The sequence below is a fragment of the Schistocerca americana genome, chromosome X (assembly GCF_021461395.2).
Source record: "Schistocerca americana isolate TAMUIC-IGC-003095 chromosome X, iqSchAmer2.1, whole genome shotgun sequence".
Classification (NCBI taxonomy): domain Eukaryota; kingdom Metazoa; phylum Arthropoda; class Insecta; order Orthoptera; family Acrididae; genus Schistocerca; species Schistocerca americana.
The window spans coordinates 549076757-549089937 of record NC_060130.1 but is presented as its reverse complement, the minus strand read 5'-3'; the positions used below and the strand labels follow the sequence as shown (position 1 = coordinate 549089937).

At 41.8% G+C, this 13181-nt stretch overlaps 1 protein-coding gene across 2 annotated transcripts in view; it reads right to left on the bottom strand.

The window, feature by feature from the left end:
- LOC124555225 overlaps positions 1-13181 on the bottom strand; it is a 143172-nt gene that overhangs the window by 106386 nt on the left and 23605 nt on the right. For both annotated transcript variants that reach the window (XM_047129080.1, XM_047129079.1), the window contains one exon: positions 3496-3618. In XM_047129080.1, coding sequence (XP_046985036.1) covers positions 3496-3605 — 110 coding nt within the window. In that variant the 5' untranslated portion in view covers positions 3606-3618. The remainder of the gene's footprint in view (positions 1-3495; positions 3619-13181) is intronic.

Genomic DNA, 13181 nt, shown 5'->3' with positions numbered 1-13181 from the left:
GTGGTAGCAAAAACTAACCAAGCACAACTATGTGTTGTGGTTTGATTTCCAGGAATGGGGAAGCACGCAAAATTCCAGTGCTATACCATCCATTCACTTTTAGTAAAGTTGGGGGCTTTGAGGAAGTTCACGGAAGTCAGGATTGAGGGGATGACACTAATCTTGGCAAATCATAGCAGGTAAGCTAAAATTTCAAGGGCAGAATTTCAAAATTGCTATAGAGGAAGGATAACTGTGTGTCCATCCAGAGTGATAAACACTGATCCAAATGCAGGTGTGGTGCAATTATTTCTAGCCAGACAAAAGGAGATAGTTTGCCCGGGGGGGTATAGTGAAACCCAAGCTGAGTCTGCAGCGAGTTGGGTTGCATTGGGTTTACCCCATCTGCGAAAGTCTGGAGGTAGTAGCAAAATGCTTTGAGCAGGGTGATTTGCGGAAGCTACACACATAGAACTCAGAGGAAGTGGAATACTGATTAATGGGACTGTGTGCAATATAATACGACCAACTTTTCATCTAGCAGCATCAGTTTCAAGGGTCACACAACTTAACATCACACAGCTGCAGCTGTACTGGCTGGCGGCAATTTTAGGATTTTTGTCTCAATGAAATACAGTATAACCTTTCTGAATCAGTCGTTGGAGCCGGGTCTGATGCAGTTCATGGAGCAAGAAGAGCACATCTCAGTTGAGCAGCTGATGCAGCATGTCATGCGTTACAGAGAAGGACAACGGCGGGTAACAATCCTTCTGAGTGCCACCGTACCGAATGCCATAGTGGCCCTGGCCCTGTTATGTGTTGCTTTCATTCTTATAAAGTGAAAATCCAGAAAACCAAGGGAACTATATGTGGTAAAAATCCCAGTGGATTGGATGCCAAGAGATGGAGAGGAAAGGGAACTCCAAAATTCTTGGTGCCTAGTGCTTAAGTAACAGTGTAACAGTAGGACCCATGTGCATGTGGGCAAGGCAAAACACCTGCGGTACCACAAATAATATATGTTATTATGAACACTTGAAGAAGACATGTAATAGATTAGAGAAACACATGTAACCGAGTTTTCCCACAGGGGAAAATACTGTAGCGGCATCACCGCATAAGGTAGTTTTTGTGAGAATTTGCAGTGGTAATTGTAGCCATACCTGTAAGTAAGGCACAGGTTGTTGGTGGTAACTTTTTACAACATGGAGTATCAAAGTATGTCGCGTTGACATGGGTGCACGAGTTGCCAAAATGGTGTACTCAGCAGGACTGCGAGCAACTTTTGCTACAAACCATAATCAAAACCAGTGAACTGGTGCTAACGTAATGTATGGCAGTACATGACTAGAAGAGGTGGATTCTCAAAACATATGTGCTCTGCCGAGTATAAATGGGGGCAGTCAAGTAATACTAGTGTCTTAGTGTCACAGCTCTGATGGACAATGGTGCTGTGCTATGCAGATGGCCACGCGAATCTTCCAATGAGGATCACAATTCCAGTCTGTGGCAGGGAAATGGTATGAGCTTCTGAGTTCGCAAGGGACTAAGAGCAGCAGGACAGACCAAGTCTTCCAGCAGCATGGTCAACTCCTGCCCAGAGGCATGGGTGTCACATCGTGGCTGCTGCAAAATACATCCGCCTTAGCGCTTAAGGGGAGTGGGTCGGTGTGATGCGAGTGCCACTTGTCATCGGAGGTCAGAGCACGGTTATCATTGGACAGTTTGCTGTTGGGGTAGAGCACCTCACCGCAGCTGTTGCAACTGGGACATGGGAGACAGGGCTCTGTCTTCAGCAAAGCAGAGTTACCAAACTGCCGAGTGAGCGGAATTTGATATGAGCAGGACAACAGACACCCATATCACCTGAGGCAAAGAAAAATAACATGTTTACAGGTTGCCGCAGTCTCTCTGCAGCCTTCAGCTGCCATGTGCCTCGCCCTGCAGCTTCCACTCCAGCATCCCCATGCCACTGGTGACTTCAGAGCCTTTGGCTCTGGGGCCCTACAGAAACGTACAGTCTGACATATCTGAATAAACCATAACAAATAGGGTTATGCAAGTTAGTGTGAGACTGCTTGATCACCATTCTCTGAAATGCACAATATATCACCACCATGTCTAATAATGGTTGCTGAAGTGTGTACAGAAAGTAATATACAGAACTGGGAAAGCTGAACGGCTCCCAGCTTAGTAATGTACCCATGAAGTGTCAACTCAATAATGTCTAGCCGAGATTCCTAAAGTTTATGCCCTAGTGCCACTTAGGGACCATGTTTAACTTGAAAAATGTTCATATGTTCAGCTATGTGTGAATTCCTAAGGGACCAAACTGCTGAGGCCATCGGTCCCTAGACTTACACACTACTTAAACTAACTTTAACTTATGCTAAGCCCAACACACACACCCATGCCCGAGGGAGGACTCAAACCTCCGGCGGGAGGGACCTCGCTATCAGTGACCTATAACCGCACAGCCACTCCACACAGCATTGACAAATGCCTATGATTCCAGTAGATTTTCATGTAAAGTTGTCTTTGTTGACTGGCGATAGATACATCACTGTAACCTGTTTCATAAAATTTTGGGTGTGTAGCTGCATGAATTTCACTTCTTCTTTTTATATTTCGGCTATATACTGTCCTGCCATATTCAGAATGAGTCACCTTGGCTCACTCTGAAGATGGCTGGACAGTATACAGATGAAATATCATTAGAAGAACTGAAATTCATGGGTTGCATGCCCAAAATTTTATGGAACAATCATTGAGTTGTGAAAATATGAAGATACACATCATTATAACCTATTTCACATAGAGTCTGTTAGGCACAAATCTCTGGCATCTGTTGTACAATATTACAAGAGGCTGCAGAATGGATTACAAGTTGGCAGCACTGATATTTTCTGCAGTCAAGATTATTAATGGTCTTGTTGAAAAATCAACATTATTAACTAACATTGAGGTAATTTTCAAGCAGTTGACTCAGACACACCAACATGCTTTATCATCTGATATGATTCTAATGTAATTTTCCCTAATTTAAAACCAAATGGAGAATGGCTATACTAATCTCTAACATAAATCATGAATAATCAACATATAGAGAAATCATCAACACAAAAGCACTCACCAACAATAATTATCTTCATTCGGTATTTTATTTCAAATGATACACGAAGTGCTACATATTACTTTCACTGGATTAACTGCAAAAAAAAAAAAAAAAAAAACAAAAAAAAAAAAAAATTTTGGGAACTTTTGGACAGCACCTTGTACTACATGGACCATAGTTATTTTGACGGAGAAAGGTTAAGAATGTATGCATTACACTTGCATAAATATTATCATTGGGCTGTTCCCTCTCTTACCTTTCTTACTTCCTCAGTTCTCAAGAAAGTTACTGCTTATATCTTAAAATACTTTCCTTATTTCAGACACAAAATTTTCCTTTTAGTCATAAAATGGATACAACTATGAAAGTCACGTAATCAGTTTATTATTCTGTGACTGTACCTGTCTATATAGAATGGATCAACCCAGTTATCATCCTCATCTCCTTTCTCAGCATTTATTACTGGAGGTGAAAGCAAAATTATGGCAGCAATCAAGATGGCACAATACATTTCTGTAACAAAACTGTGCAACAAGAGATTAAATGTCTGATTTACATTTTTCCTCAAACAGTAACAACAATAATGCACATCAAATGTAAGTAACATGAAACAGTTTATATCTAACATGGTGACATTACGACAGTATTGGCAGAGAGATGAGAAAATTTGTGATATCTCTTTCACTGTATGTTTCTTACGGCTGATAATTCTCACCTGAGTGTGGCTTCAGTATATTTTCTGAATTTTTAGCAAAACTGCTTATGGACTTAAACCAGTTCAAAGTGACTACAACAATCTGTAACTAAAGATGATGTTAATGTAAGGAAAACAGAAATAATCAGTATGGAACTAAAACTGGAAATAATGTAAAAATGTGTTGGTGAGACACATTTCATTGCTTTGGTCAAGACTTAAGAGATTGTTCTTTGCAATAGTACATTAGAGGACATCAAATAGGAGGAAAATAGGTTACTGTATGTAAATCTAATAATGAAAATGATTTGGATGTCATCTAAAGATACATAAAAATTCAAATTGGGCCTGGGTAACATAAAGAAAGAAGTGGGACTGGGGCTTAACACTTTGTTGGTCATAGGAGATGCAGCCCGAACTCAAACTGGACAGGGATGGTGCAGGTAAATCGTTGTGGTCTTTTAAAAGGAACCTTCTCTGAGTTTATCTTCAGGGGATATGATGCCAAAACTGATAAAAACAGTCATTTAAAAAACAAATTATTAATGTATGCTGGATGCCTTCTGGAAGAGCTTGATATAAGAAATTTATATGTTTGATGTAATTTAAGAAATGTTAACTGATCTTTGCTCAACATTCTTCCATCAAATGTCATTCCCCTGTTGAAATTAAAATGATGTTTGCATATATTTTCAAGTCTAAAATAAAGAATTTTCAGTATCAATACTGTTTTCCACTCTTCTTGTATCGGGCTGCACTCATTCACTGTTATGAAAGCTTTGCACTGTAGCTTTGTGTATTTCCAATCAAGTTTTGTTTTGTTGCATTGTGGCATGTTAGCACATAAGATGCCTAGAATTTGTTGCTTCATCAGTAACAAACATCATCACGGCAACTGATACATGGCAAAGTGTGCTTCAATAACTGCTGGCACAGAAGAACCATGCACAGGCTTTTTCTGCAAATAGAAATAGAGACCATCAAACTTATCTTCAGAGATGATTCAAATGAAAACTTATTGATGAATTTTCATAGCAGTACCCAAAACCCAAATCAGATCTTTAACTAATGCGTGTGGGGTAGGTTCCAAGAAACACTTTTGTGTGACGAAACACACTTACAATCTGAATTTATGATGAAGTTTAATGTTTCAGTGATGGTGTACAAACAGGAAATATGTTTCAGAACAAATAAGAATTCAGTTTGGTGTGAACTGCATGAAAGCAATATATATGGAGCATGGAGTGTAAGCAGATAAATTATTGTTGCATGTTACAAAATCAAGAAGAGCACATAGAAGAATATGGAAAGGAAGTAAATTAATATAGAAAGTGAAAAAGAAGTGGTTATGGCATTGGGCAGTTTTAAATGCATTTAAATGCAAAAAGATACTTTACAGACCTGTTTTGGCAAATGAAATTTTTGAGTACCTACAACACCTAATTTTTATCCTTATAAACCAACATGCCTTTAGTGCAACCCTCTCAAATCAGTTAAAAATGTGGTAAAATTAAGATAAGTAATTACATATTTAATTTTTTTTCCTAACTGAGATGTTTGAAATATAATAATTTATTCACTTTTTGATCATAAATAATTTAAGGAATAATGGTAATAACTCACTGAGTTGTAGAGGTGATGAGTTGTTACTATCCACATAAACAAGATAAAGAACTTTACTTTTACTATAGAGGAAGGGAATACTGCAGGGAAAAGGATGTCTATGCAGGATGAGTGAAGATAGGGTCCTGGAGGGGGAGCAGGTGGAGGTGGGCATGAGACAAAAAGATTATAGGATGGAAACGTGTTGCAAGGAGAACATGCATTTATCTAATTCAAAGAACCTGATTTAGAGGGTGAGGATAATGATGTTGGTTTGTGGGGCACTCAACTGCACAGTTATCAGTGCCCATACAAATTCCCAACCTTTGCTCAGTCCAATCTCGCCACTTTAGTGAATGATGCTGAAATGATGAGGACAACACAAACACCCAGTCATCTTGAGGCAGGTGAGATATTAGAGGGAAGGATCCAGAAGGGTAGTGAGGCAGCCATTGAAATCGAGCTCGGGCTCAGTAGTATGTTCTGCCACTTGGTGATCAACTCTGCTCTTGGCCACAGTTTCGTGGTGGCCATTTATTCGGATAGACAGCTGGTTGGTGGTCATGCCTACATAAAATGCTGTGCAGAAACTGCCACAGAGCTGGTATATGAGATGACTGACTGCACAAGTAGCCCTACCTATGATAGGGTAAGATAAGCCTGTGGTGTACTGGAGTAAGATGCGCTGAATGAGTGTATTGTGTATTGGACAGGTCTTGCACCTGGGTCTTTCACATAAGTATGACACACATGGCCAGAAAGTTGGGAATGGGTGTGGAGTAAAGATGGACTAGGACACTGTGCAGATTGAGTGGGCAGAGGAATACCACTTTGGGAGGGTAGGAAGAATTGTGGGTAGGATGTTCCTCATTTCCAAAAATGATGATAAATAGTCACATCACAGGTGAAGGATAAGATTCAGTTGTTCCAGTCTGGGATGATACTGGGTTAGGAGTGGGGCACTCATTTGCAGCTGGGTCTTGGGGGCTGTCTGGAGATTAGCAATGTGCGAGGTGTGGAACATATGTCTGTGGACTACATCTGGAGGATAGTGCCTTTCAGTGAAACCCTTTGTTAGGCCTTCAGCATGCTGGGCAAGGGATTTCTAATCATGGCAGATGCACTATCCATGGGTGGTCAGATTATACAGGAGAAATTTTTTAGTGTGGAAGGGATGGCAGCTATCAAAATGTAGGTACTGTTGATGTTTAGTGGATTTAATATGCACAGTGGTATAGATGGAGCTATCAGACAGATGGAGGTCAATGTCCAAGAAGGTGGCACATTGGGCTGAGGATCAGGTAAGGCTGATGAGAGGGAAGGTGTTGAAGCTGTAAAAGAATGAGGATAGGGTGTCTTGGCCCTGGGTCCAGATTACAAAGGCATTCTCAATGAACCTGAGCCAAATAAGGGGTTTGGGGTTTTGGGTGGCTAGGAAGGTTTCCTGTAGATGGCCTATAAACAGGTTGACACAGCAGTATGCCATGTGAGTGCCCATGGCCATGCTACAGATTTGTTTGTGTATATTCTCCTCAAATGAGGAGTACAGGAGTTGGACATAAATATGGAAACACCAAAAACACAACACACTACCCTGTCCAGTGAAGAACTAATGGCTGTTTCATCTCAACAGTTATTCATTCTCATGGTGTGTAGTGCACTTTGAGAGTGTCCCTGAAATCCTCTTAATTGTCACATCACAATGAAAGGCATCATGGAACAATCTATGGCGTTCACAAATTCCTGCCATGACCTATGACGATGACAGTTTTACACACCCATTGGCATGGTTATCAGCACCCTTGCTAGATATGAATATATGCGTTTAGTGAGAGGAACAAACTCTTTCCTCATAATCAATCTTCTTTTGGCAATCTCCAATGAACACTTTGGAGACCACCTGACAATATTACAATATCAACATTTGGGAGAGTGAGGGAGAGAGTTTCTAGGACAGATCTGTAGTGAAAGTCAACTTCCTCAATCCATGCCAACACCAACACTGTCTGACCTATAGCTGCCTCTTGCAATGGCATTCTGAAACATTCCCTCACAACACTGGGATACCCATACATGGAGAAAGTGGCATTGTAGATTAATATTTCACCTTTTTCTTCCTGGGCTTTATCCTGTGCCTTCACAGAGTCGGCATATTAATTTCTGGATATGGCCATGTTAATAGTAGAGGGTGGCCAGATGTCCTTCTTGTGACCGATTCTCCCCCCCCCCAGAATGTAATTTACGCATCCCATTTGTTCCTATCATGTGAAAGTGTGCCAACTTTTTCGAAATGTTTGCGAATCGTGTAACTGAGTTTTCATCTAGCCTGATGTGGAAAACCAAGTGAAAATCACATCCAGGATGGCTGGCACACTGGCCCTTGTTGTTAATCAACCATGTGGATTCGATCTGAGGTCTGCATGCCTCTCCAAACCACAGAAATGGCATGCCAATGCTTGCAGCTATCTGGGTGGGTCATGATGAATTTTTCAACATGAAATGGTATTCACAAACCAGCATTTTATTGAGAATGCTTGGTTATGTGAACATTTAGGATATGAGAACAAACTTCCAGTGAGTACCAACCCTCCCAACCCAAGTGAATGCCAACACTACCTGTCCTACTATTGTCACGTGTTGGGGCAGTCCATAAAATTCTCACTAAAGACTGGGAAGCCCACAGATGGGCAGCAAATCAATCAGAGAACAGGCTTCCAGTTTATCTCTCCTGAAGACTGGTTTGGTGGCATCAGCAATGTAGTAGATCAACTGGTGAAATGATCCACTCATTTCTGGATGATGCGTCTATGTTCACACAGAGCCACGTGACTTGCTGACTGTTCGTACAGCATTACTTTGCTTTGCTGGGTACTCAAACTAAAGGTTTTCTTTTGAGCCCCAGTCTGTCTGGAACCTGAATCCATATGGTGAAGTGATCACTGGAGTGTAGATCACCACCTACGCCCCACTGAGCTGTTTGTGCAAGTGTTGGAGACCATAATGAAAAATTAATGACAAAGAATAACCATATGGCTGTATAAATGTGCTTTCTCTCATAGTAAAAAAAAAAAAAAAATAAAAAAAAAAATAAAAAAAAAAAAAATAAAAAAAATAATCTTTTGATAGCAAGACTCTCAACAACTTGGCCTTTTGGGGTAAGTAATACAAAGGATGGTCATAAAGTTTTAATTATCACCTTGAAGCAATAAAGTTGCAAAAAATAATATTTTGTTTGTTTGCAGGTACATGTCTAGTCCTGGTACACATTGAAATCCCCACACCTCACTACCCTAGCATGCAGCCAAAGGAGCCTAGACAAAATAGCACAGCCCACTGATAAAGTGGGGTTGTAGTGTCCTGCGGTCGGCAAGAAAGAACTAACAGTCAATTTGAACACACTTTATTATAATCAAAGAAAAACGCCTTCTTGGCATACACTAAGTTTTAAATGCAAGAACAACAAGAAAATCCACAACTCTTGTGGTGGTAAACCAGATAAGGAAACACAACAATGGAAGAAAATACTGACCAAAATCTACTCTACCAATCATAAAATACAACGTGCTACTACAACGCTACGGCGAGTGTATACAATGCTAGGGACAACGTAAGTACTGGCCAGAGCTGTTCCTAGTGGTAGGTAAACACTGCTGTTCTGACTGTCTGGGCGTGCTTATAAAGCCGGGTCGGCAGAGTGCTACATGCGTCACGAGTTCCAACTGGTGGAACACTGTTACATGTTGTATGACGAAATAGTTCCGTGTATATTTGGAAAACCTGTTATTGTTCATATCCACTGGCGATGTTTCTCTCTGCGCTCCTATAAGGAGGTCGGATACCCAACTTGCATGTCGGTCATGTGGGTCCTCTAAATAAGGGACCACTATGACAGGGGTAAAATATGGCAATTCATTATCTATGTTTGAAGGGGACCAAGCCTGCAACAATCCAGTGAAATTATATAGTATGACACAGTGGATTGGTGGCACAAGTCTGAATGATGAAGAACAAAATAGCACACCATTTCTCTCCGAAGAGCTCGGAATCGCAAGAAAAGTAGAGAGCCTGATGAAAAACTGAAAATCAGTGATGGATCAAGTTTCAAAAGCTTGCACAAAATTCTAAACATAATAAAAGCTGCCACCTGCTAAGTTCCATGACTGCTCACACTCACTCAAATAGTCTGCCAAACTGAGGCAACACATGCTGCTATTCAGGGCCATCAAATTATGCCTTACATCAGGATTCTTCTGAAATGGCACATGCTGACTTCTTCCATTTCCATCCGAATGAGAAAACCATTGCACAGCAGGTATTTTCAGAAGGAAAACAAGGTGACTTTTGACGTGTAATTTTTCCTGAACAGAGAAAATGCAGACTCTACAACCAAGGTCTCTGCCAATTCTTCCACTGTTGGGAAAAATATGTTGCACTTAAGGGTGAATATGTAGAGAAGGACTAACAATGTTACCTAGGAACTAGGCTCAAACATGGGGCACAAAAGCTGCAACACTAGCCACTGTGCCACCACTTCGGTTGAACTTACCACACACCAAAAGGCATCTACATTATACTGAAAACTTTGACAATAATTTTCTCAGAAATGTCAAGTATCTGTATAAGCTGAGACGTGTTCACTTATTTTGACCCTTCTTCCGCTGTGCGAAGTTTCTGGGAAATAGGGTTATGGCCCTTGCTATGTTCTTTGTGTTCTCCATGTTAGTTGTGGATTGGCTTCTGAGCTCTTGATATTCACATTCTCTTTTCTCCAAAAGTCTCCTTCATTTTCCCATACACAGCATCTATATTTCCCCCAGTCATGAATGTTTCTACAGCTTTGCATTTGGCTTCTAGCTATACCTTCTTAGCCACTTTGCACTTTTTCTCATCTCATTTTAAGGCATCTATATTCTCTTTTCACTGCATTTTTATGTTTTACCCTCTCATCAGTTTCACTCAATATCTTGAGTGCTATACAAGAATTTCTAATAAGCTTTGTCAATTTGCCTATTTATTCCTCTGCTACCTTCTATTTCTGCTACATCTGCGAGTAGCCGGATATCAGTGCACACATCAGAACCTGGGAAAGAAACAAGTGAAGCCGCAAGGCCTGTGGAAGAAAACAAAAACACACAAACACTATGTGGTAGTCAACACAGCTGACTGATGGCAGACAAGACATAGACTAGGACAAGCCAAAAGTACGCTATGCAACAACAAGGTGCAAAGTAGAAACGTTCTCCAGAATGATGTCAATACACCAAGAGCACAAGGAGAGACACTCCAAATCGTGACCAGAGAGAAAGACCAAGTGTCAAGTGATGATGATAATCAGCAATATCAGACACGAGTATGGGACTGACTGTTCACTGAGCAGCCGTATTTATACTGGGTGCAAGGAACACCATTGGCTGACGTATTCAAGTGGCAAGATGGGTAGTGCACTCACTACGCAACTGCATCCATATTGTGATATTATGTTCTCTAATGACCATCTCCAGCAGGCATTAAACTCCCACTGGGTCACATACCATATACCTCCTCCCATAACAGGTGTGTAAGGGCAGAAACACCCCGTATGGTGCTGTAGGGAGTGGAGTGAAGGCGCATATGAAGTTCTGGTCCCTTCGACTGCCAGCTGAGGGAAGAGAGTGTGTTTGGCAGTATCCATTGCAATACTGCTGACAACGAGAATGCCTTTGGGGTTTCCACTGATCCACATGGATGTGAAATGGAAAGCCAGTGTAACTGTGGGGATTCACAGGCAACCCACCAGGGGCACCAGTCGTGGCACAAAACTGCCAGCTGAAGGCAGTGGACGAGGTGGCAGTGAATGCAACACCTGCAGTCGAGGCCTCAGTTGGCTGTGCTGGCAGTGCTCAAGCCCCTTCTGTGCCTGTATTGATGTAACCCATTTCCTGTGGGTCTCCACTACCGTTGCTGGTGTCCAAGCCTCAGTACTCTCATAGGAGCAAGCCCATATTGCCACGCCAGTCATGTACTGCTGAAAGGGATGGGAGAGGAACTCTGAAAGCAACGGTGTCAAAAGATGAATCAACATCTGTGGTTGTTGCCCATGGAGTAGCTTGGTGGGCCTACAATTGTTAATCAGTGTAGTGCAATAAGTGCTCACAAACAGGGTGAGGGCCAATGAAGTGGTAGAGGAATCAACAGCTTTTCTCATTCGCTGCTTAAAAGTCCAAATGAGAGTGTCTGCTTCACTATCTGAGGAAGGATGGAACAAAGAGCTGCAAATATGTTTCATGCCATTGGCCTCACAGAAATCTTTGAAGGCAGATGCCATGAATTGTGACCTATTACCAGAGACCAATGTACAAGGCATCCCTACAATGGCCAAAACCTGGGCCAAGGTGGTGAGGGTGGCATCAGTCACGGTGGACACCATGTGTACAACATATGCGTGCTTCAAGTAAGCACCCACAATGAGAAACCACATCAATTCCAAGAACCGGATTGCAAAATCGAGATGGATGCGGTCCCGGGTGAGGCAGGGTGAAAGCTGGAGGGTGAAAGATTTTTAGGGTGATGTCTGATGCTTGTGCATGTTCTGCAACACACACCATTCTTTCAATATTGCTGTTGATCCCTGGCCAGTAGATATGTTAGCAAGCTAATGCCTTTATGTGGGACATCCCCCAATGTCCCCATTGAAACAAGCTTAACATCCATTGATGCAATACTGCTGGGATGACCACCCAATGTGTGTGTGTCTCAGTGTTCACATAAATGATGTCACTGACAACCAAGAACCTGTGAGAAATATGTTTCCATGAGCTGAACTCATTTACCAACCAATGGATGAGGTAAGTGGCTAGGCATGGATCACGAAGAGGAGGACCTGCCACAAGGTAGAGTGGCAACACAAGCAGCTGTAATGTGGTAACTGCACATTGTATGTTGCTGCTCAGTATTGATGTGGAGGCAGAGGACCTCCTGTTGCTTGAAACTGGGGTCTGGCCCAGTGAGGAGATGCAACAATGCATCAGCTTTGGAACAGTGGGCCTTGGATTTATACAGGATGGTATAATGTGCAGTCAGGAACAATGCACAGCACTGGAGGCATTGGGCTGTCTGCTCTGGGGCACTGGAACGTGATCCAAATAATGCCACCAACAGCTTGTGATTTGTAATTAGAAAGAACTGCTTCCCAAAAAGGAAGCTATGAATTATTTTAATGAAAAACACTATTGTCATTGTTTCCTTTTTGATCTGGGAACAGTTTCACTGTGCAGGATTCAATGTCTTGGATGCATATGCATCTTCATTCCTGTGTGACAAGACTGCCTTGATGCCATAGGTGGATGCATCAGCCACCACAACCCAACAGGTGACCAGGACAGAATGGTGTGAAGTGAGGAGCGTATTTCAGCATGGTTTTCAAGTGAGTAAAAACCTGGTCACAGGCATGAGCCCAATTACAAGGCACACCATTTTATGCACCTAATTAAGGGGTTGCACAACGTGGGTCACGGAGAATAGGAACTAGGAATAAAAGTTGATTTTTGTCCAAAAACATCTGCAATCCAGATAAGTTTGTCGGGAGGAGGGGGGAAGATGTCTATTGCAGCAACATTCCTATCAGTGGGCCAGATTCCCTCTTTGGTGAGCCAATGTCCCAAATACATCACTTGTGGTTGAAAAAACCTGCACTTCTCCAAACAACAATTCAGACCTGCATCCTACAGGGTCATAAGAATGGTGTGGACGTATCAAAAATGCTCCTGCAACAATGAGATCATCCAAGTTAACCATGCAAGCTGGAATATGCTC